This window comes from Oncorhynchus masou, chromosome 26, assembly GCF_036934945.1.
Source record: "Oncorhynchus masou masou isolate Uvic2021 chromosome 26, UVic_Omas_1.1, whole genome shotgun sequence".
In the NCBI taxonomy this organism is placed as follows: Eukaryota; Metazoa; Chordata; class Actinopteri; order Salmoniformes; family Salmonidae; genus Oncorhynchus; species Oncorhynchus masou.
Window position 1 is genome coordinate 14,789,523 of NC_088237.1, and position 25,479 is coordinate 14,815,001.

Here is a 25,479-nt window from a genome sequence, read left to right on the forward strand (position 1 = left end):
ATTCTCGAGTACGGTTGGTGGCCAGTTTACCACAAGGAACTGGAGGGACTCGGCCTTCTAGATCCAGTGTTTCATCGGTCTTGCTCATAAATAGGCAGCATGCTTCTCTATTATATATTATATCAAATCATGTGCTTTGTCTCCCCCTAGCGAAGGTTGGCAGCGCCATCCTGCGCCAGGCCAGGCTGGGTCTGGTCAACAGGACCACTTGTAGAGAGAGCTGGGGAGAGGATCTCATTACGGACACTCAGCTGTGTACAGACCCAGCCGGCTCTGTCTCCTGCATGGTATGTACAGTGGGACGGTGTGGTGTACTCATGAAGACATGGGTTATGTTTTGAACGTACAGTACTGATGTGAATGAGTGGTCTTCATAAAAATGTGACCTTGATTTCCCGACTGGACGAGTGCACACAACCTTGTTTTACCTCTAGTGTAATTTATCATGTTTTCAAATATCAAGTCTTTTCTTTCTCCCTATCTATAGGGGGACTCTGGTGCTCCACTCCTCTGCCAGAAAATAAATGGGGTCTTCTTCCTCTTTGGGGTGGTCACATGGGGCAGCCCGAGCTGTGACATCAGCACACCAGCAGTCTTCTCCCGATTATCAGCTTATCATTCCTGGATCACAAATATAACCACTGACATCTGACTTTGTTTCACATTATAATGGAATAAACAATGACTTTATTTGACCCGGTGTTCGTTTTGAGACTTTAGTAAGGCAGAGGCACACAGTGTATAATGCAATCACATTTATATGTTTAGAGGGATGTGACGCACACGTCAAGCTGACTCTGTTGCACACTGTATTTAGGTCTTCATAGGATTTGTCAAATATGTTGCTTTTTCTTTAGTTTACACCAATTGAAATATTTTTGCGCATGTGATTTTATACATTCAAATATAAGATGGACATTTTAAGGGGGTAGGAATGTACACTGACTACACAACATTAGGAACACTTTGCTCGTTCCAGGACCGACTGACCAGGTGAAAGACGGATGTCTCTTGTTACATCCACCAATCAGTGTAGATGAAGGGGAGGAGACAGGTTAATAAAGAAGGCTTGGCTTGTGTACGGGTGCCATTCAGAGGGTGAATGGGAAAGGCCAAAGATTTAAGCACCTTTTAACAGTGTATGGTAGTCGGTGCCAGAATTGCACCGCTGCGGAGTTTCACGCGCATCTGTTTCTTATGTGTATCAAGACTGGTCCACCACCCAAAGGACGTCCAGCCAACTTGACACAACCGTGGGAAGCATTGGAGTCAACATGGGCCAGCATCCCTGTGGAACGCGTTCGACACCTTGTGTCTATGCCCGACAAATTGAGGGGGGGGGGGGGGGGTGCAGCTTTCATAACGTTCAGCATCCTGCTCTGTTTATCTGGCCTATAATCTTACACAGGATTCCTTGTATCACTATATGTCAATATTAGGCATCCTGTGAAAGTCAATGGCCTGCTTGGTAAAACTGGCAGTTCCACTGAGATAATGCTGAGGTATCATTCAAACAGGAGCTGCACAGCTTAATGTCAGGAGCCTTGAGTTGACCTGAGGAAAACCCAGAGATATCATTTACCCGCGTTGTTTATTTGAATGAAGACTATGTTTGTAGGCTACAGTAACTAATGACCTGACACAAATGGCATTATTGATTTGTTTTTAAAATGAGGGTTCGTTCATAGAGTTGTATAGAGGACTCTAGTGCCCAAAAGCCTGTTCTAGAATTGGCAGTGCTGTAGAGGACTTTCCCCATTTTGAAGTAGTCAACTGAGTGGGACTTGCTATGGGTTAAGGAAGAATCACACAATTCCAACCAGGTCATCAGGGAATCAGTCAATTAATTATACTTTGTAAACATTCCATAACTGCAGGTGGCAGCAAATTGCCAACCAAGGCTTTATACCTGTTCAAACAACACATGGCCCTTTCAGGTTGTTTACCAACTCAGCAAAGAAGTACATTGACTACTTCAAAATGGAGACAGGTGGTGGTGCCGGTGCACTCACAGAAGCCTAAGCCTGTGTTAACTTCAGACCTTTTTCTGAGTGTTTTCCAAAACCCTGTTAATTCCCCATTCATTTTTTCACAAGAGATCACTTTATTTCCAGGTATTAGGACTGCAAGCTGGCAGCTCTAGAGTACCACATGAGTCATAATACCCATAAAAATTAGTGGTCAAACAAGGAAATGGTTCGAATTGTTTTTCCACCATTATGTTTTCCCATAGGGGATTTTAAAAACACTTAAAATAAGGTCTGTGTTTCATGTAAGCTTACCCTGGCAGGACGTTTTGATAACCTTGTAAATCTCTCTAGGACAAGGAGACATTTAAGTGTTTCTAAAATCCCCTATGGGATTTCAAGGTCCCCTATGCTGGACCTTGGGAATGTAGATGGTCAAGATAGGAGACGGGTAATGTGGTGTGGGGATTTTAACGCTCTGGGGAGGGTTACGGACTGATGTAAACTGACAAGAGTTGGAGGAACTACTGGATGAGAAAGGGCTTGTGAGTCTTAATGATGGCCGGGGAACCAGGATTGACCCAATAACTGGAAATGAATCTGCTCTGGTTCTTACTTTGATCTCAAGTTCAATGGCAGACAGATGTAGTTGGGAGGTTTTGGAGGAATCTACAGAGGATAGTGATCACTATCCTATCATGTGTACTGTAGGAATGAGGGAGGTAGAATCATTAGGAAATGGATTGAGGAGATGGATATTTGGTAAAGCAGAGTGGGATCCGTTTCAGGAGTTGAGTAAATAAGAGCTGTCTCAGGTTGATCTTAATTCAGATATAAAAACACTCAATGATGGAATAAGAGGCGCAATAGTAGGGGCTGCAGGGCAGGTGATTCCTATGGGTACAGGGGGAGAAAGAGTAACGCAGTCCCCTGGTGGAGTGAAGAGTAGGAACAGCGTATTCAGAATGTTGAAAAGGTCCCATAATTACCAGCACCTGATTCAGTATAAACAAGCACAAGCAGTTAGTAAGGAGGATCATTAGGACAGCTAAGAGGGAGTATTGGCGCCAGTTCTGTGGAAACATAGGCAGGACCACTCCTTTGGGAGGGTTGAGGACAGAAGAGATTGGTATCTCCCTGTGCTGAAAAGTGGGGAGATTGTTGCAGTGAGAGATATGGAGAAGGCAGAGATGCTAACCCAGGCATTTGTAAAGGTGCACAGCTCAAAGAATCTGACAGAAGAGGGGCAGCGTGGGAGAGAGAGGGTCAGAGGAGAACATCCGGGGGTCTCTGGATCAGAGAGAGATGGTTGGGGATACATTGAATGGCCCTTTTACATTGGCTGAGATGAAGAGAGCATTAGCTAAAGCTGGGGTAACATCTCCTGGGAAGGAAGAGATGTGTTAAATCATCACGGCTCATCTCAGTGACAATGCAATGGGGAAAGTACTGGGCCTTTACAAGAAGGTGTGGCAGAAAGTTGGAAAGAGGCTGTAGTGGTGCCAAAACGTAAACCTGGGAAAGACCTTGTCTTTTTCTCGCGTATGTAAACTTATGGAATGGATGATAACGGAAAGGCTGACATACTTTCTAGAGAGTAGAGGACTAATGTCACCAGTGTGCTCAGGAAAGGCAAGGTAAGGATGGATCCTGTGCTGTGCCTTGACTTAGTCAAATGGAATGCACAGGCAAATAAGGAGGTGGTAGCAGCCATTTTCTTTGATGTAGAGAAGGCTTGTGATATGATATGGAAGGAAGGCCTACTTATCAAGCTGAATAATATGGGGGTTGGGGTAAGGGTTTTTAACTGGATAAATGATTGTATTTTTGGCAGATCAATACAAGTGAGGGTGGGGAGCTCTATGTCAGAAAGCTAAGATGTGGAAATTAGTACCCCCCAGGGAAGTGCCATTAGTCCTTTGTTGTTCTCCATTATTATTGACAATGTATTCCCTAAGGTAAGACCTGATACTGGGAGGTCATTGTTTTCAAATGATGGAAAACTGTGGAACAGAGGGAGAAATATTTCCCATACAGCTGAAGAGTTCAAGAAGCTATTAGTGAAGTAGAGCAGTGGTCCATCAGGTTGGGCTTCAAGTTTACAGTTGAGAAAACATAGACTGTGTTTGTTTTTTTAAGGAAGGTTTGGGAGGAAATATACCTGAAGCTGTATGGAAGGAATCTGGAGAGGGTGGGAGGGTTTAGGTTCCTGGGGGTCTGGTTTGGCACTCAAATGACATGGGCAGAGCATATTAATTTTAACAGAGTAGTTGTCAAAGGAAAGAAAATATTGAATGTGATGCGTTGCTTGTCTGGAATGGAGTTGGGGGCAGATAGAATGACGTTAAATTATTTGTATATATATATATATATATACAGTGCCTTGCGAAAGTATTCGCCCCCTTTGAACTTTGCGACCTTTTGCCACATTTCAGGCTTCAAACATAAAGATATAAACTGTATTTTTTGTGAAAAATCAGCAACAAGTGGGACACAATCATGAAGTGGAACGACATTTATTGGATATTTCAAACTTTAAAAAAAATCAAAAACTGAAAAATTGGGCGTGCAAAATTATTCAGCCCCCTTAAGTTAATACTTTGTAGCGCCACCTTTTGCTGCGATTACAGCTGTAAGTCGCTTGGGGTATGTCTCTATCAGTTTCGCACATCGAGAGACTGAATTTTTTTCCATTCCTCCTTGCAAAACAGCTCGAGCTCAGTGAGGTTGGATGGAGAGCATTTGTGAACAGCAGTTTTCAGTTCTTTCCACAGATTCTCGATTGGATTCAGGTCTGGACTTTGACTTGGCCATTCTAACACCTGGATATGTTTATTTTTGAACCATTTCATTGTAGATTTTGCTTTATGTTTTGGATCATTGTCTTGTTGGAAGACAAATCTCCGTCCCAGTCTCAGGTCTTTTGCAGACTCCATCAGGTTTTCTTCCAGAATGGTCCTGTATTTGGCTCCATCCATCTTCCCATCAATTTTAACCATCTTCCCTGTCCCTGCTGAAGAAAAGCAGGCCCAAACCATGATGCTGCCACCACCATGTTTGACAGTGGGGATGGAGTGGTCAGGGTGATGAGCTGTGTTGCTTTTACGCCAAACATAACGTTTTGCATTGTTGCCAAAAAGTTCAATTTTGGTTTCATCTGACCAGAGCACCTTCTTCCACATGTTTGGTGTGTCTCCCAGGTGGCTTGTGGCAAACTTTAAATGACACTTTTTATGGATATCTTTAAGAAATTGCTTTCTTTTTGCCACTCTTCCATAAAGGCCAGATGTGTGCAATATACGACTGATTGTTGTCCTATGGACAGAGTCTCCCACCTCAGCTGTAGATCTCTGCAGTTCATCCAGAGTTATCATGGGCCTCTTGGCAGCATCTCTGATCAGTCTTCTTCTTGTATGAGCTGAAAGTTTAGAGGGAAGGCCAGGTCTGGGTAGATTTGCAGTGGTCTGATACTCCTTCCATTTCAATATTATCGCTTGCACAGTGCTCCTTGGGATGTTTAAAGCTTGGGAAATCTTTTTGTATCTAAATCCGGCTTTAAACTTCTTCACAACAGTATCTCGGACCTGCCTGGTGTGTTCCTTGTTCTTCATGATGCTCTCTGCGCTTTTAACCGACCTCTGAGACTATCACAGTGCAGGTGCATTTATACGGAGACTTGATTACACACAGGTGGATTGTATTTATCGTCATTAGTCATTTAGGTCAACATTGGATCATTCAGAGATCCTCACTGAACTTCTGGAGAGAGTTTGCTGCACTGAAAGTGAAGGGGCTGAATAATTTTGCACGCCCAATTTTTCAGTTTTTGATTTGTTAAAAAAGTTTGAAATATCCAATAAATGTTGTTCCACTTCATGATTGTGTCCCACTTGTTGTTGATTCTTCACAAAAAAATACAGTTTTATATCTTTATGTTTGAAGCCTGAAATGTGGCAAAAGGTCGCAAAGTTCAAGGGGGCCGAATACTTTCGCAAGGCACTGTATATAGCGCTGTTAGGTTCTAATTCTCAAAGTAAAAAAAAGCTTAACCAAGTTTATTCTTCCCAGAGGATCAATACAGCTGCATTAGAAAAATACATTTTCACACCAGCACTGATATTTAACCCTTTCTCCTAGGCTGAGTCTCCTCCTATACATCTGTCTTTACTACTAGGCAGGACACTAAGTGATACGGGCCATAAACCTTTATTTCTCCCTTAACGTGACCTGACCTGATCTCGACCCCCCTTCATCACTAATCCTTGTCTCTCTCGCGTTATCAATGCCTGCCACATGTGATCGCTTCCCTGCACTCAGCACCTTACAAGCTTAATTGCACACAATATATACCGCCCTCCTACAGATAATCATTCACTTCTGGTGTAGACCCTCTAAACCTAAGCACTCAATCTTTCAATAGGATCTATCGGCAAGACAGAACAGTAGCCTCTGGTAAGACTCAGGGCGGGGGTCTATGCATATTTGTAAACAACAGCTGATGCACGATATCTAAGGAAGTCTCAAGGTTTTGCTCACCTGAGGTAGAGTATCTCAAGATAAGCTGTAGACCACACTATCTACAGTACCTAGAGAGTTTTCATCTGTATTTTCCATAGCTGTTTACATTCCACCACAGAGCGAGGTTGGCACTAAAACTGCACTAAATGAGCTGTGTTCCGCCATAAACAAACAGGAAAACGCTCATCCAGAGTTGGTAACAGGGAAACTTAAATCAGTTTACCAAATTTCTATCAGCATGTTAAATATGCAACCAGAGGGAAAACAAATCTAGACCACCTTTACTCCACACACAGAGACATGTACAAAGCTCTCCCTCGCTTCCTCCATTTGGTAAATCTGACCATAACTCTATCCTCCGGATTCCTGCTTACAAGCAAAAATTAAAGCAGGATGCACCAGTGGCTCAGTCTTTAAAAAAGTGGTCAGGCGAAGCAGATGCTAAACTACAGGACTGTTTTGCTAGCACAGACTGGAATATGTCACTGCCTGTATCAATATGTGCATCGGGGACGTCGCCCACACACTGACTGTACATACATGCCCCAACCAGAAGCCATGGATTACAGGCAACATTCGCACTGAGCTAAAGGGTAGAGCTGCCACTTTCAAGGAGCAGGACTCTAACCTGGAAGCTTATACAAAATCCCGCTATGCCCTCCGACGAACCATCAAACATGAAAAGCGTCAATACAGGACTAAGATCGAATTGTACTACACCGGCTCCAATGCTTGTCGGATGTGGCAGGGCTTGCAAACTATTACAGACTCCAAAGGGAAGCACAATCGAGAGCTGCCCAGTGACACAAGCCTACCAGATGAGCTACATAACGTCTATGCTGGCTTCGAGGCAAGTAACACTGAAACATGCATGAGAGCATTAGCTGTTCCGGATGACTGTGTGATCACGCTCTCCGCAGCCGATGTGAGTAAGACCTTTAAACAAGTCAGCATTCACATGGCCGCTGGGCCAGACGGATTACCAGACGGTGTACTGCGAGCATGGGCTGACCAACTGGCAAGTGTCTCCACCATTTTCAACCTCTCCCTGTCTGAGTCTGTAATACCAACATGTTTCAAGCAGACCACCATAGTTCCTATGCTTAAGAACCTGCCTAAATGACTACTGACCCGTAGCACTCACGTCTGTACCCATGAAATGCTTTGTAAGGCTGGTGATGGCTCACATCAACACCATTATCCCAGAATCCCTAGACCAACTCCAATTTACATACCGCACCAACAGATCCACAGATGATGCAATCTCCATTGCACTCCACACTGCCCTTTCCCACATGGACAAAAGGAACAACTACGTGAGAATGCTATTCATTGACTACAGCTCAGCGTTCAACACTATAATGTCCTCAATGCTCATCACTAAGGACCCTGGGACTAAACACTTCCTGCTGCAACTGGATCCTAGACGTCTGATGTGCCGCCCCCAGGTGGTAAGGATAGGTACCAACACATCCCCCATGCTGATCCTCAACACGGGGGCCCTTCAGGGGTGTGTGCTCAGTCCCCTCCTGTACTTCCTGTTCAATCATGACTGCATGGCCAAGCACAACTCCAACACCATCATTAAGTTTGCTGATGACACACACGACACAACAGCCTGATCACTGAAAACGATGAGACAGCCTATAGGGAGGAGGTCAGAGACCTGACGGTGTGGTGCCAGGACAACAACCTCTCCCTCAATGTGATCAAGACTAAGGAGATGATTGTGGACTACAGAAGAAGGAGGACCGAGCATGCCCCAATTCTCATCGACGGGGCTATAGTGGAGCAGGTTGAGAGCTTCAAGTTCCTTGGCATCCACACCAACAAACTAACATGGTCTAAGCACACCAAGGCAGTCGTGAAGAGGGCACGACAATACCTATTCCCCCTCAGGAGACGGAAAATATTTGGCATGGGTCCTCTGATCCTCAAAAGGTTTTACAGCTGCACCATAGAGAGAATCCTGATGGGTTGCATCACTGCCTGGTATGGCAACTGCTCGACCTCCGACCGCAAGGCACTACAGAGGGTAGTGCGTACGGCCAAGTACATCACTGGGGCCAAGCTTCCTGCCATCCAGGACCTCTACACCAGGCGGTGTCAGAGGAAGGCCCTAAAAATTGTCAAAGACTCCAGCCACCCTAATCATAGACTGTTCTCTCTACTACCGCACGGCAAGTGGTACCAGAGTCTATTTGCACACTCCCCCCCATACGCTGCTGCTACTCTCTGTTATTATCTATGCATAGGCACTTTAATAACCCTACTGTACCTGCATGTACATAATTACCTCAATTACCTCGACACAGGTGCCCCTGTACATTGACACATTGACTCTGTACCAGTACCCCCTGTATATAGCCCCCCTATTGTTATATTGGGTTTGATTCAGACCTTCAAAGTCTCTGGTCCACAATCCAGTCCACTTGGTGGCGGTAATGTACTTTAAAGTTGGTTGCCAACGGCGATATAAATTCCACAGAAGAAGAAGAAGAACCACGCCTTCTGCAACGTTCACTTATTTTTCTTTCTCCCTACAGCAACAGTTATTTATTCGTGCTGTGTTGAAAGACGTTTTAAAACATTTTTATATTTAGATTTAGCAGGAACGCCTAGCATTAAACATGGGGGTAACCAGATTAACGCGTCATATGTTTTTATGGAGTATGGCAATTATTTACATGTTTGCTTTTGCATCCCTCTATGTCCAGATACCAGGTAAAACAGCATTTTACTTGCGCCAATTTGTTAATTGTAATCTAAGGAACTTGATTATTGGTTGACTGTTGATGATTATGGAAATGCATTCAGCTCTGCATCTTTGAATCGGGTGGATCCCACTTTTTCCGTATGTCTAGCTTGCTTCCTCATATTCCAACTGTTGCGATTCTGATGATGAACTGATTTGTAGTTGCATCTGATCGGTAAAGTATACCGGGGATTGTAAATATAAAATACTGTCAAACGAAGTAGCCTAATATGTCTATCGGATGAAATGACCACTTTCTGAGCTAGCCGGTGTTGTTGGGACTGATCGGGCGAGCTAATGACAACTTCCACGTGCTAAGCTATTTCGCTACATTCATTGCCTTTGCAACACTGTTACAACTCATGCACCGCCACTATAGTCTAGGCCTAGAAAATGAATGTATTTGGATTGAATATTCAGTTTCAGATACTTTAAACACATCGATGTGTTCGTATTTATTTATACAAATTAACTAGCTGTATACGTGAATTACTTGTTATAGAATGGTCCCTCACGTACTAAGGGAAATCACACATTAACGTAGTAAGAATCATCCTGAGCTCGCAAATTCGTACGAGGCTAGGGCAGGTTGGCTTTATAAAGGAGAGTGCGGCAGGTTGGCAGCGATAAAAGTGATGTGGCCTTTCATGCTCTGGCCACGTCCTGACAGCACTGGTCGTTATTGGACAGATGCCCGTTTAGATATTTGTTTGGGGCAAGTGAATGTTTTCTTTGCACGGTTGCTTTCTTTGCCTTTTTTTCTGTTTACATGCCGTCTTTGAGGGTTAGGATTTCCCTCCAGATTGTGCACACATCAGTCCAGTATTCGAGCTTGGTTTAGACCCCTAACAGTATACCATCGATCTAACTTGTAGTATCATGTTCATCTTTTCCCAGTCTAAATACAAACCTGTAGTCATGTTGATTTGCCATCACTGTCAACTGTACTTTATCATGCATCCATCTTATTATGCAAATTGTATGAGAAATGTACCAAGGTAAAATGTGTTTTATGAATATTGGGTTGCTATTCGGTTTTGTCTCCTCAATAGCTATTGAACCAAACATTCCATTATTATGAAAATGAGATATTCTGAATCGGGGGAGGATTGACAAAAATCCACTGCTTATTCTTATTAAGGACATTTTGATTTTCTTTATGGGGGATTTAAATCTTCAATAGCCTTTCTACGCAAAACACTCTGACTATGAAAATGGTTTATTCATAATCAGGGGAGCTGATTATACACTATAGAAGATAGTGTAACAGCTATCTTCAATAGCTCTTACACGAAGTGTGCCATGACTATGAAATTGATATATTTAGAATCATAGGGAGGATGGACAAAAATGCATGTTTGTTTGTGTAAAGAAAAGTACAAACGATACGCAATTTATTCCAAAACGCCTGAAACCGACATCCTACGCAGGATTTCTGACTAGACACCGGCAAATTGTAATCATCCTATACTTCTGCTAATGTTGGTTTCAGGCGTTTTGGAATACAAGGTGTATTGTTTGTACTTTTCTTTACACAAACAAACATGTATTTTTGTCCATCCTCCCCTGTTTTAAGCAATAAAGCCCGAGAATGTGTGGTATATGGCCCGTATACCACGGACAACGGCTGTATGCACGACGCAATGCGGAGTGCCTGCATACAGCCTTTAGTCGTGGTATATTGGTTATATACCACAAACCCCCGAGGTACCTTATTGCTATTATAAACTGGTTACCAATGTAATTAGAATAGTACAAAAAAAATGTCATACACAAGTGGTATATGGTCCGATATACCATGTCTTTTTAGCCAATCAGCATTCAGGGCTCACACCACCTAGTTTATAATATAGAATTGATCATTTTCATAGTCATGGAACACTCTGTTTAAGAGCTATTGAAGATTGAAATCGTATTATAAAAAAAATAAAAATGTGGATTTTTCTCCATCCACCCCTGATTTAGATATTATTATATCTTCATAGTCATGGCATGCCCTGCTCAATAGCTATTGAGGAGAGAACCAAATATCCAACACAAAACACATTTTACGAAGTGCAAAATATGTGTGCGTCCACTTGCAATCCTCTCCATAGTCACTTTACCTGGCAGCAGGTGGTCTAACTGAAATAACACACTCATTTGACAAGTGCTGGCAAGAGGAGATGCATTGAACATCAATGAGTCATCATTACACAGTTTAGTGTTTGTTTTACTTTTATTGCTCTGCTTCTCATCCCAAATGTGAGCATGCATCCAGTTGGTCCACTCTGTGTGCCAGGTATGTCCTAGTGGCACTTCTAGTCTCTCACCTGTCGTCTCAAGTGTACACTAAATACACTAGATTCCAATGAACTGTAATAAGACTAGCTGTATGCTTTCAGTCTTTTTTTCATGAAAAAGTTATGCCACATTCCAATCCGTTGATCACAATCTTGGCTCAACCCGTAAGCAATGTTATGGTAATGTTATAATATTCTGGAATACCGAATTTAGTGAGATGTTCGAATTTCTGAACTCCCTTCTTTCACATGTTCCCTTTGGACTGAATAAGCAGACAGCCCAGATAAAAACAAGTGTCTCCTTTTCACATATGTGACCATTGACCTATTTAGAAGGGTACCATAAACCCACTTACTGTAAGTATATGAACATGGCCTCTATTCACTAACCCCATTCCCAATAAACACCCCCCCCACCCGCTCTGTTTTGTTTATCCATCCCTGCTCTTTGTCTCGGTGGCCAGGTCTCTATGGCAATGAGGGGGTCCTGCCTGTGCGCCTGGTGGAGCCCCGTGTGAACGGCTCCAGGCCAGTGTTGGAGCAGATACATGCCCACCCCTCCCTGCTGTGGCTGGGGCCCCGGCTGGGTCTGGACCTGGACGCCCAGCAGGCAATGGAGCTGCTCTGCCTGGCGGGGGCTCTCTTAGCCCTGGGAGCAGCCCTACTGGAGCCCCTCCGAGACAGCCTGGTGTTCTTCTGCCTCTGGGCCCTCTACCTCTCCCTCTGTCAGGTCGGTGGGTGGGGTTGTCTGTCTGCCATTGATTTGGTTAGATACTGTACATTAAATAAATGATAGAGTAAATGAATCAACATATTTTCCTCTTGACAGGTGGGCCAAGACTTTCTGCGTTTTCAGTGGTAAGTGATCTGTCCTCTGACTTCTCCTATGGGCTGAATTGATAAAGCGTGACATAGGCTGCAAAGCTCAGACTTTGAAACAAAAAGTATTTTGTTTACTAAAGTGTTATTGCTGAAGGCAAAGTCTACTGGGACTGTGTGACAACATTTTGTTTTCTCAGACATGGGTTTGACTGCCAGAGCATTAGTGTCAGACAATAAACTGCTATTGGAACCATTTACCAGTAACATTCACGATCCACTCTTCATAATTCTGTGTTGATTACTAAGTACAGTACAGTTGTCAAGTTGAGAATAGAACTGATGTTGAAGGTGTTGAAGTATCAGTCTTAGACATCATGCATATTTTATAGGGGTAAGCAGACTTTGCATTGAAGGACATCTATCAGACATGTAATATGGTTTTAGAGTTATGGACTTTTAGCTAAGCTTGGAGATGTGCTAGAATTGCAGCACATTTACTTCTGATATCTGTTTGTAGCAAAGCAAGATGGTGCAAGGCCAGGGCCGGCTGCCCATTAGGCAGGATTTGGGAGATTGACGAGGGCGGCCTTTTCTGAGCTAAACTGACCAAGACGTACCTCAAACAACATATAAAACCTCACATAATTCTGCCCAAAAACAATGACAATTTCTCTCAAACATATGGGCATATGGGAGTTTTAGGTGAACGCTGATGCCGCCCTGTGATAAGCAGTGCCCACTTTGTCAAAGGCAGGGTTGCAAAATATTTTGCTGGTCCATTCCCAGCATGCCTCACCAGGGTGATGTTGGAGAGATGCATCCACCAACGTCCCGTCAAACATCACATAGCAGATGTAGTCTATGGTAGAAAGAGTATGCAGCCTTTTCTGTAGCCTACAGGCTGGAGATAAAATGTATGACAATGTAATCTGAGACAGACACTTTTTACATCATGAACGTTTCTCCAATTAGCTTAATGTAAATGGTGCCCAATCAAATAAAAAATGCACTGACAAGTTAGCGAACACCAAATCCCCTTCCCAAAAAAATCACAGGAATAAGGACAAATAAAGACCTGAAAAGTATGTATTGTTCAGCGTCTGGAAAATACATATTTTTCCTCCTCTGATATAGACGTATTTTATTGAGTAATTTCTTTCCGTCTTGCCTAGAGCGTCAGAACGGCCAGGACTGGGCCTGTGTAAGGCAGTGGTTTCCACAGCAACAGCAATTGCATGGAGTGGTAAATAGATAATACATAGTTGCCTGGTTTGTGTTATTATGAGTAGTAGGTGTAGGTGTGTCTGAACTGTTTACAGTTAGGTGGCTATCCCCCAAGGCACACCATTTGGTTCTGCATGAAGTGAATGCCAACCTACAACCAGTTTTAAGATGCACAGCTACCAGTATGTTATGGCATCTCAGTGCCTCTGGCTCTAATGGGCATTGCTTCTACTAGGCTAACTGATTTCCTGGAAGGCAGTGTCCATTGGATTTGAAGCTCAGTGAATATTTACTGTATTCCACTGTTTTGAGCAGGAATTTCATGTAAGCCTTCTGGTGCAGGAATTTTGAGTGAAATGTGATCTATTGATTTTAATACGTTTCAACTTTGTAATTTCTTTGAGACCTGAGACTTTGGGTTGTTCGAGATATTTCAGTGCCCTATACATTATAGTTATGATGTGAGGAGGAGTTGGGATTTTGTTTTTACAGGAAAATGGAATTTGATGATTGGCTCGTTTGATTCCCTCCCATAGGGACAGCCTGCTGTTGGAGGCGGGCTTCCTGACCGTGCTCGTCGCGCCGCTCAACCTCCTGCGATGCACGACGTTCCGTCATCATGACGCCGTGACCTTCTGGCTGGCTCGCTGGCTCCTGTTCCGCCTCACCTTTGGCTCCGGGGTCGCCAAACTGGCCAGCCACTGCCCCAGCTGGTGGGGGCTCACTGGTGAGACGGGGAAACTTCTTATGACACAGAACTGTACTGTTCAATGTACACGGAACAAAAATATAAACGCAACCATTTCAATTAGGTTACTGAGTTACAGTTTATATAAGGAAATCAGTTGATTGAAATCAATTCATTAGGCCCGAATCTATGGATTTCACATGACTCGGCAATGGGTGGTCCTGGGAGGGCATATAGGGGAGTGTGGGGGAACTTGGGAGCCAGTGTGAAGGGAAAAATGATGTGTTGACCTTATTGGTTTGAGATTAAGAGTTGACAATACATACTTTAATAGTCCTATTAATGTTGTGGTTTTTATGGTCTCCGCTCTAGCTTCCTGCAGGTAGTCTGGGTGTTGGGGACATGGGTTTTTACTAGAGATAGCTTGAAGCTGACGATTGATGTCTTGGTGATTTATTTTTATTTTATTTTTTAAAGCAGCCACATTCCAGCCTATCATTAGGGGTGCTTGTGAGACATATGTCTCAGTTCTAACTGGGCCTGCCTTCTATAGATAGAGAGACCCTGAAGGAATAGAATAAACATTTCAGTGCTTCTCATCCTTGCATCTGGGAAACTTGACCTGGAGGAGTAGAGTAACCCCCCCCCCGCAGTTTTAGGTTTGGTATTTAAAGACCTGGTATTCTCTGTATGATTCAAGCACTCGGTCCGACAGTCAGTCAAGACTGTTGGATTGACGGCTTCTTTATTGCAATAATTAAGCAATATTGAATAAAGATGATTGTTTGAGGAAATGACCGTCTCTCTCACTTGAATATTATTTTCACCACAGGAGCCAGGGCCCAGCCAGTCAGAGTGAGTTTTTCCCCACAAAATGTCTTTATTACAGACAGAAATACTCCTCAGTTTCGATCCCGCAGGTGAAGAAGCCACATGTGGAGATCCTGGGCTGGTGTGGTTTCACGTGGTCTGCAGTTGTGAGCCCAGATGGAGTACTGCCAATTCTCTAAAATGACATTAGAGGCGGCTAATGGTAGAGAAATGAACATGAACATTCTCGGCAACAGCTCTGGTAGACATTTTTTTGTGGTCTTGTTTTGTCCCCAGCACAATGTGCACCTGTGTAATGATCATACTGTTTAATCAGCTCCTTGATATGCCACGCCTGTCAGGTGGATGGATTATCTTGGCAAAGGAGAAATGCTCACTAACAGGGATGTAAACAAATTTGTGCACAACATTTGGTACAAAACATTTTGTGTGTCTGGAAAATGTCTGGGATCTTTAATTTGAGCTCATGAAACATGGGACCAACACTTTACATGTTGCGTTTATATTTTTGTTGAGTATAGCTTCGGACCGCAACTAAATGGGAGTCTGTAGCGACATTGGGCTGAAATTGGGACTCCTGATCCCAATGTCAGACCAGTTTCCCAACAGACTCTCAATTAGTTGCGGTCCTGAAGCTATGTTCAATGGTACGAGAAATGTGATGTGCTGTATAAAGACTGGTTGAGTAATGATAACATTGGCTATGATTGTGCATCATGTAATGGGTATGTACCTCGCCCAGCGGCAGTATGCACATTCGCTTCCATGATGATGATAATGATGATGCCTGGAGCCTCACTACACATCAGTGTTCAGGAAAAGTGTAAAACATGTAATCTCAAAGGTGTGCAGTGTTATGGGTCAATCTTTACTCATCCATGTCTCACACCCCATCAACCCCCTCCCTCTTCCCAGCGGTGAACCACATGTTTGAGGCCCAGGGCATCCCCCTGCCCTGGTCCTGGTTCATCCAGCAGCTGCCAGACTGGTACCTGAAGCTGGGGACTGTCGGTCTGTTGGTGACCGAGATCGCTGTGCCCCCCCTCTACTTTGCCCCCATCCGCAGCCTCCGACTGGCAGCCTTCTACATTCAGGTGTGTGTGTGGTTACACCAGCAGCTGCTAAACATGAGCATGGAAAATGTCAGTTGAAGGCTTGAACACACAGAAATATAGGCTTCCAGTTTGTTTCAAAGTTTCCACCGTCCGCCTAAATCGCTATCAAGTGTTGAGGTCTGGTTGAGAGAGGAGAGGTTCAGAAAGACAAGCAAATAACCACCTACCTACAGTACAATTTATCTAGTCTGTTATCATCCAGGGAATCGCCAGACCCCGATGCTGCTATAAGGCTCTAGACTGTGTGTGTGTGTGTGTGTGTGTGTGTGTGTGTTTGACACCTAACTATACACATGTCTTAAGGGATTTTGCAGGATTGCGAGCCCACACGTGTAATTTGCATGATGCTTTTTATCTAACTATATCTATTGTACCTACTTCTCTCTGTAACTGATAACCAGGCCACATACCAGGTGAAGTTGATGTTCTTGGGGAACTATGGCTTCCTCCCCCTTCTCTCCCTGGCTCTGACTTTCTCCCTGTTGGACGACGACCATATCAGCTACTGGCTGGGCCACGGCAAGAAGAAGAGAACCAAGAGTATGACCTCATTCTCTTCTTATGCAACCTTCAACTCTCACATTTAACACCAGAGTAGACATTCAGGCCAGCTTTCTCCCTAAAACAGCATTATCCACACCCAGTATGGTGTTTTAAGCTGGTGGAAGGTGCTAGAAAACACAAAGGCTGTTACAGTAATGATCAGCTTCCTTTCTTTTCCTATTCTGCCTCTCCAGTTGGCCAACATTGACATTACACAGTGAGGGTGCATTGTTGAGTGCATGCCAGCAGAACACTGGGTCAGTTCCGATGGGTGTCCTTGTGTCTTGATGGTAGGGAGGGGGGGTTATTGTTTTATTCTCGGGCAGAGTGGTCTGATCTGGCAGGATGTCAGGTGTTGTCCTGTTTAAACAAAAGACATCACAGAAGTATTTAACTGCAGTTAACATCCCTAATGTCCTAAAAGGTAACCCCTTAACTTAATTTACAAAGTACGTTTTTAGTAGCTGGACAAAAACAAATGATGGGCTCTGTTTGTGATACTAAGAGTACCTAATCTAATTATTATAATATTTTTTGCAGCCTGGCCCCAAACCATAATGTCATTGCTGGTTGTACTGGCTGTATTCGCTGTCATCATCTATGGAACTAAAGTGCTCTTCACACTGGAGATCGACTGGGATGCCAGGACCATAACCTCTAAAACCGGTAGGTTATCATCTATATACATTCGGAAAGCATTCAGACCCCTTAACTTTTTCCACGTTTTGTTACATTACAGCCTTATTCTGTTTTTAATTGCTCAATCTACACACAATACCCCATAATGACAAAGCATTTTTTAAGATCATATTTACATAAGTAGGTTTTCATCAAGGATCACTCAGCACTAAGGTCTGTTCATATTTGTCTTGATCCTGACTAGTCTCCCAGTCCCCCCCGATGGAAAAACATCCCCACAGCATGATGCTGCCACCACCATGCTTCACCTTAGGGATGGTGACAGGTTTCCTCCAGACGTGACGCTTGGCCTTCAGGCCAGAGTTCAATCTTAGTTTCATCAGACCAGAGAATCTTGTTTCTCATGGTCTGAGAGTCTTTTGATGCCTTTTGACAAACTCCACGTGGGCTGTCATTTGTCTTTTACTGAGGAGTGGCTTTTGTCTCACCACTCTTCCATAAAGGCCTGATTGGTGGAGTGCTGCAGAGATGGTTGTCCTTCTGGAAGGTTCTCCCATCTCCACAGATGAACTCTGGAGCTCTGTCAGAGTGACCATCTGGTTCTTTGTCTCATCACTTACCAAGGCCCTTCTCCACCAATTGCTCAGTTTGACCGGGTGGCCAGCTCTAGGAAGAGTCTTGGTGGTTCCAAATAATTCCCATTTAAGAATGATCGGGGCCACTGTGTTCTTGGGGACCTTCAATGCTGCAGACATTTTTTGGTACCCTTCCCCAGATCTGTGCCTCGACACAATCCTATCTCGGAGCTCTACAGACAATTCCTTCGACCTCATGGCTTGGTTTTTGTTCTGACACGCACTGTCAACTGTGTGACCTTATATAGACAGGTGTGTGCCTTTCCAAATCATTTGAATTTACCACAGGTGGACTCCAATCAAGTTCGAGTCTCATAGGAAAGGGTCTGAATACTTACTTAAATAAGGTATTTCTGTTTTTTACTTATAATACATTTGCAAATAAATCTAAACCTGTTTTTGCTTTGTCATTATGGGGTATTGTCTGTAGATTGCTGAGGAGTTTTTATTTATTGAATCCATTTTAGAATAAGGCTGCAATGTAACAAAATAAGGAAAAAGTCAAGGGGTCTGAATACTTTCCGAAGGCACTGTAAAACAGTATACCTAGTGACCCGGTAGGTTAACATCTATATATTACTGTATATCTAATGACCCAGTAGTGTTTCTCTATTTTATTTCCTGTAGGATGTCAGTCATTGATACATTATGTTCATGATTAAGTGATTGTCATGTATTTGTCCTGTTTTGTAGCCTTCACCCAGCAGCAGTTTGGCAATTTGTTGAAGCTTGTGACAGGACCCACTATCTGGGTAGGAGTTCTCTCTCTCACCTGGGAGGTGGTGGCATCCATGCTGGGGTGAGTAGCCTATTTCATACTGAAACTGTATCTGGAATTCAAAGACTGGTAGATCTAGTTCATATCTAGTTCCTTTTCGTTGCATTTTCTGACCCCAGAACAGTGGTCTGTCCGATGCAGTGTGAGTCATCCTTGTTTTGCGTAATGTCCACTGATCTCAGATCTGTGTTTACTCCCCCTAGGTGTGTGTGTGTTAGAGGGTGCCTCTGGAAGCTCTGGGGCCTCGTCCAATGGGCTGTCTTTGCCTCTGCTGCAGTCGCCGTGTTTGCTATCAGTGTGGTGAGTCACACCTGTCAATCACACGGGGAGCCTTCTGATTGGTTAACTTTTTCTTTCGTACTTGCATTCATCTACTGAGTAAAACCCATCTAATTACGTTAAGTCGGTGTTTTGTGTAATAGTGAATCACTTTAATGAAGACTGCATACATCTACCGAATTGGTCTGTTGGAGTTACTATTGGTCTAGTAGATAGCACTTTTTATAAGATTCTCTCTGATTGGTCATGGTGTTTTCCTCATCCCCAGGTGCCCTACTCTTCCATGGAACAGGTGTACAGCAGTAAGATCCTACCGGAGGTGAGACAGGCCTACAGCCTAGTGGAGCGCTACAGACTGGTCAGTGCCTACAGCCTGGACAGCAGGATGACAGGGGTGGCTGGGAGGTCAGAGGTCATCCTAGAGGGCAGCATGGACAAGAACACCTGGACGGTAAGAGAGCGGGGACCAAAATAATAGTTATTGATGAAAAGTTTTCAGTTTATTTTATTTTTTCTAATTTCAAAATGTTAGATAGGGAATGTCCTCAATCATGTTATCTTCCTCAACTACTTGACTTTCTTCAAGTAAAACAATCGTGTATATAGTTCTGCAAAAGGTGTATCGTGTGTTTCAATGAACCTTTCCCCATTGGCCCTCTTAGGAGATAGAGTTCATGTACAAGCCGGGGAACGTGGGCATGGCCCCTCCAGTGGTGGCCCCCCACCAGCCACGGTTAGACTGGCAGATGAGCCAGGCAGCCCAGGGACTGGCCAAACAGAGCCCCTGGTTTACAGGCCTAGTGCACTGCCTACTGCAGGGCAATAAGGATGGTATGTACTGCCCTCAGGGATAATGACTTCTATTGTTCAATTAAAGTATAAGAGCACATACGTGTTTTAATGAGGAAAGGTTGCATCTGGCAGACGACTTGTATTTTGGCTCTTGGTGGGGGGTTTTTAGGCCTGTGGTCTTTACTAGGATCAGCCCCCCCCCCCTGTCTATTTAATCTTATTGATTATGATCTTAAAGGAAAAACTGATCCTAGATCAGCACTCCTACTCTGAGACGCTTTATGAATACGGGCCCAGAAGTTGACTGGTATGCACCTGACGTGTAAAACCGCTAGTCAGCGTGAGGTGGTGGTGATGATTTACTCACATTGTAGATCATTAACCGTCCAACAAAGGAGAAATATCAGCACTCACTCAGATGACCACATACCTACATGCTGCACTACGTCGCTCACACATGACTCTGTATCTCTCCCTGTGTCCCAGTGGTGAGACTGATCCAGACAGACTCAGCCCAATACCCATTCAGCCAGGCCCCCCCGGTCTACCTCCGAGCCAGCCTCTACCGGTACTGGTTCACCCAGACCACACAGGACGGGTGAGCAGCCTACGACGTCCAGTACAACAGTGGGTGTGCTGGGGAGAGTGTTAATGGGTTAACCCGTGAATTTCTTAGATCATTCATTCATAAAATCAGTTAAGATATACAAGTGAACTTAAATATTCGCTATATTAAGTAATGTTGTTCACAGAATGCCCGCAAAATGTGCAGTATGGTTTACTGTAAGTGCGATTGTCAGAATTTGTTAAAGCCACTTGATACAGGTATTCAGGTATTCAACCAGAAACAAATCAAATAATTTTCCTATGGTATTGAGTGGTGTATTGGTTGTCTTCCCTGTCAGGTCTGGTCCTAATGACTGGTGGAGGAGAGACTATGCAGAGGAGTTCTATCCTGCAGTGCAGCTGGGAGACCCTACCCTGGAGGCCATGCTCAACCAGCACGGACTCAAGGTAGCTAAGCCTTTTTGCTCAACTAGGTTATGTTTTAACTTTGTATTGTGCTAATAATATCAGTACTGTGGCTTGTGGTGATAGCCCCTCAATTTCAGATGTGGTGCCACATGGCGTGCATCTGTCACATGGCGTGCATCTGTCACATGGCGTGCATCTGTCACATGGCGTGCATCTGTCACATGGCGTGTGTGTATGTGGTGTATGGCCAGGTGTACCAAATCTGATTTCTCAGACATGCATACCAACAACACTCACACTCCTACGTGTCTTTGTTGTGTATGTACATGTGCTTACATATTATCTCATGTGCAGGAGAAGTTCCCGATCCAGCCCAGTCCTGACTCTCCTCTGGCCCAGGTTCTGAGGCAGGTGCGGGGCCACGTTCAGACTCTACCCGGCCACCTGGTGCTCTGGTCCCTCCTGGCCACTATCGCCACCATCTGGCTCCTCAAAACCCTGCTCTCCGGGGTCCTGGGGGGCCGAAAGACTAAACCCACCCCAGCCGAACCCAAGGCCAAGAAGGCTAAGGACCAGCCAGCAGAGAAGAGCGCCTCGGCCTCCAGTCTCAAAGCAGGGAGGGAGAACCCTGAGGAGAGTAGACGGGATGCTGACAAGAGCCCTAAGAAGAGGAAGTGATGCGGGATTGCTGCCATGGGACTTCCTGTTACGTTCTTGTTGTTGCCCCTTGTCTCGGGATGGAGGGCGGAGAGAAGGGGTGTTACCTACATGTAAATCTCAGGTGTTTCTACAGTAACTGCCAATCCGACCAGCTCTGTGACTCGGAGACCACCACTGTGGCCTTGTATTCAGTCAGTTCTCATCTGTCTCTCGCACACACACACACGCGCGTATACTGTACATACACAAGCAAAAACCGTCTATCTTCTCTGTGCCTCCTTCCGTCACCATATTCTCAGGTCCGCCTATAGATGAGTCTTCTGACATGCCAGCGAGTGAGTCCCTGACATTACAGTTCAGTGGTGCTTTTACATGAGCTATTTTTGTGCTTTGCCATGTTCTTCAGGGAACACTCTGAATTCTGGGAATGCATTGATACATTTTAACGGTTGTTGTCCAACAGTTGTTTAATCTTGTGCTATGTCTTTGATGTGATATTCAGGGTCCACAGTCGTGCTGGGCTGAGTGCAGTTATTGTACCTCAGTGAAATACTTTTTTTTTAATGTCAAGTTGTCAAGTGGTTCCATCTTTTGATGTCAATACCCGGGCCCTCTATCCCGACCACGAGAAACTGTATGGCGACATCGTCACGAATACTGTATTCTGAGAGCTTTGTCCTGCTAAACCCTTTGCCTTAGAAATCTGCGGATTGCTTTTCTTAACTTCAAAAACCATTTTGTCGCATTCTTTCGAACAGCTGAAATGCATAACTGCTACTAACAAATCTCTACATTCCACATCTGTGTATATTTGAGACGTAGTATTACTTAAGCTTTGTGTATTAGGTTAAAAGCACTACTGCAAAATGACTGGGCTTTAAGGAGAAATTCCAAGCCCTATGGCGCTATTCAATCTGTATCGCTGAGTCATGACAGATTGCACGATAAAAAATGGAAAGATACTTTTTTGCTGGTCAGTGTTTTTATTCTTGGCTGTATGTTGAAACTGAACACTTAGATTTGACTAATAAACTACAGATGGAAAAGCCTGAAACATTCCGTGCTTGTCAGAAACTTGACTTTCTATCTAGTTGACTGATGTGCTTGTGTCCAATACCATACTAACAGGTCTGTATGTTATGTGACGGAGTCTGCGGCTTGGAGCTTCAATCCTTTATAGTGATTCGACCCGGGCTGATTGTTCCAATGACCAACAGGTGGTGCTCTTTGTGTTTCTGCATTTCTTCATGACAAATGTACAGAGACATGCTCAGTGTGAAAGAGCCAGTGATTCTCTGGTAAGGATCTCACCAATGAAGTATGGAGTTGTAGGGTCAGCTCCTGAGTGTGGCTGTGTTGGTAGATGTCATGGGGGTGAATCGCTGGGGTCACCTATAAAGAGTAGGAGCAGTTATGGGGAAAAACCCCTGGGGGATAAAGCGGGCACTTCGTTTTAAAAATATATTCTTATTTAAACAAAGTGCTTAATTACGGTAGTTTTCCCTCTATAGCCACTGCTATTTGCTGTCTGTGAGTCACGGGGGGAACCCCAAGTCTGCTCATGTTTTCACACCCTTCAGCCAATGCCACCTTTATGAGGAAGCCACTCCAAGTGGCCTTGACTCACTGACCTGCAGAGTCCTCAGTAGGCAACAATGCCCCAGAGTTCAAACCTACAAACCCATGCTTATGGGGCGAGATCATGACACCAGAGCCAGACTCATTCATGCTTATGCTTTGCTTCATAATTTGACACAGAGTTTGGTTGATATGTATATTTGGCTGTGGTTAAACAATTTGTTGAGTGTGTAGGTTGGATGAATGGAAAGGTTTGCTCAAGCTTTGCTTCAAATGTTTTATCAACAAAGACGGTTGCATCTGGGTATCGCAGTTTCATACTATTAAAGATTTGAAATTGTGGATAAACCCTTTTTGACAGACACTTCAAATACTTTCTTTGGTTAATTAACATACCAAAGATACATCCCATTTAAAGATTGTAAGATTTCTTTCACGATTATGCCACAGGTAGACTGGTAACATTACTAGACAAGGCACTGAGATTGAGTCCATAATGAGGTTGTTTTGTGGGAGACTGAGTCCTGTTTGTCCTTCCTAAGGCACTGTCCAACTCAGAGGAAAATAGTCCAAAGATGGAAGTCTTCGGGTTCGATTCAAGCTGTTTAGCTCTTTAAATTTGACGGTAATGATCCCGCATTCACAGAGAATGCATTCATGGTAAATGCTTCTTATGTTGGCGCAATCGGAAATTACCTTTTACATTTCAATATTGCCGAACTTCCGCGATGCGGATTGAATTGAGCTCTTGATAGTCCCACAGTGCTGCCCTCCACTGGTCAACACGTGTACAACATGCAGCAGCACTTCTCACCGCTTCATCAGAGGGAGAGGGAGGGCTGTGACGTGTGTCTCTCTCAGCAGTCCTGGAGCAGGTCATACGGGACTCTACCACCTGGTGTTTGTCCTCCTCCTGTTAAAACACATGTCATCTGGAGTTATGGTATCACCCCCTAGAGCAAAGGTGCTACTACAACACGTATAGTTGAATGGCATTCATATTCATGCACATATTTTCTCTCCAGTGGTTGGTATACAAAGAAAATGGGGTGGAGTCACTTAAGGAAGCTCAGATGGAACTGGTTCACTTGTGGCAGGGGCGGAGGCACACGTGGGGTTAACTATGCTAGAGTTGCAGTCTGGAGGTGTCTCGTCCTCATCCTGCAAAAGATGGCAAAGGTCAATTATCAAGTTTGAGGTTCCCCACGTTTTATTGTACATAGCTTCTGAACAAACAGAATAGCAGTACACAGCTGATTGCCTGCAATGAGGCAAAGGCTCATTGTTGAATGATGTACAACAAACACACATTAAAGTAGTGGAACTGGAATGGTTTGTTCTTGTGGGAGTAGAAGTGGTAGGCTATGAACCCAGCCCCAGCCATCAGCATGATCAGTAGCACAACTCCAATCCCCATCCCTGCCTTGTGACCCGTGTGGAGCTGAGGGACCAGTCACAGATAGGGTCAGACAGGGGTCCACCAATACCTGACCATACCAACTGATTTAGGATCAGTTCTCACAATTTGAGTCAGTCCGAATCTTAACCATAAACATCTTGTCAGAGATGAAGGAGAGAAACTAAACAGAAAATTATGTAATAATCTCACCACTATCCAAGGGGGTGGGGCTTTGAGGGTCCCTGCAGCACATTGATGATCCCATTGGATGCCAGGATGTCAGAGTCGACGATGAAGCGGCCGTTGATAAGGGAGGAACTCTACAGAGAGAGACCAGGCTGGGACACGTTTGAGCTCACTGAGACTACAATCATGAAGTCAAACTTTATTTTCAGTGGTAATCTCTGTTCTATGAAATACATATATGTGGTCTATGAGGCTGGTTAAGTAGCGAACTTTCACATTTTCGTAAACATTTTAGTCCAATCTAGGAGACACGGTTAAGCAGAGCAACATATAATACATTCACATAACAGGGGGATACGGCTGCCGTTGGTCAGGTCCTTCAGGGCCAAGGCCCGGCCCTCTGAGAGATGGTACTCCATGTCCCTGTGGGTCAGTGTCTGGACAATACAACACAGGAGAGTGTGTATGAGTGGGTGTACATATTTATACATAAACATACAGTGGGGAGAAGTATTTGATACACTGCTGATTTTGCAGGTTTTCCTACTTACAAATCATGTAGAGGTCTGTAATTTTTATCATAGGTAAACTTCAACTGTGAGAGATGGAATCTAAAACAAAAATCTAGAAAATCAGATTGTATGATTTTTAAGTAATTAATTAGCATTTTATTGCATAAATAAGTATTTGATAACCTACCAACCAGTAAGAATTCCAGATCTCACAGACCTGTACATTTTTTCTTAAAGAAGCCCTCCTGTTCTCCACTCATTACCTGTATTAACTGCACCTGTTTGAACTCGTTACCTGTAT

General features: G+C 44.0%; 1 protein-coding gene across 1 annotated transcript; it reads left to right on the plus strand.

The window, feature by feature from the left end:
* Positions 1-8,986: 8,986 nt before the first annotated feature.
* LOC135514864 (lipase maturation factor 2-like) lies at positions 8,987-22,562 on the plus strand. Its single transcript, XM_064938527.1, has 14 exons — positions 8,987-9,209; positions 11,987-12,252; positions 12,352-12,380; positions 14,105-14,295; positions 16,003-16,181; positions 16,604-16,742; positions 17,286-17,411; positions 18,713-18,818; positions 19,001-19,097; positions 19,345-19,527; positions 19,739-19,907; positions 20,355-20,466; positions 20,774-20,882; positions 21,198-22,562. Exons 1-14 carry the CDS (start codon positions 9,116-9,118, stop codon positions 21,519-21,521), a joined length of 2,124 nt encoding a protein of 707 aa, XP_064794599.1. The 5' UTR covers positions 8,987-9,115; the 3' UTR covers positions 21,522-22,562.
* Positions 22,563-25,479: the final 2,917 nt, after the last annotated feature.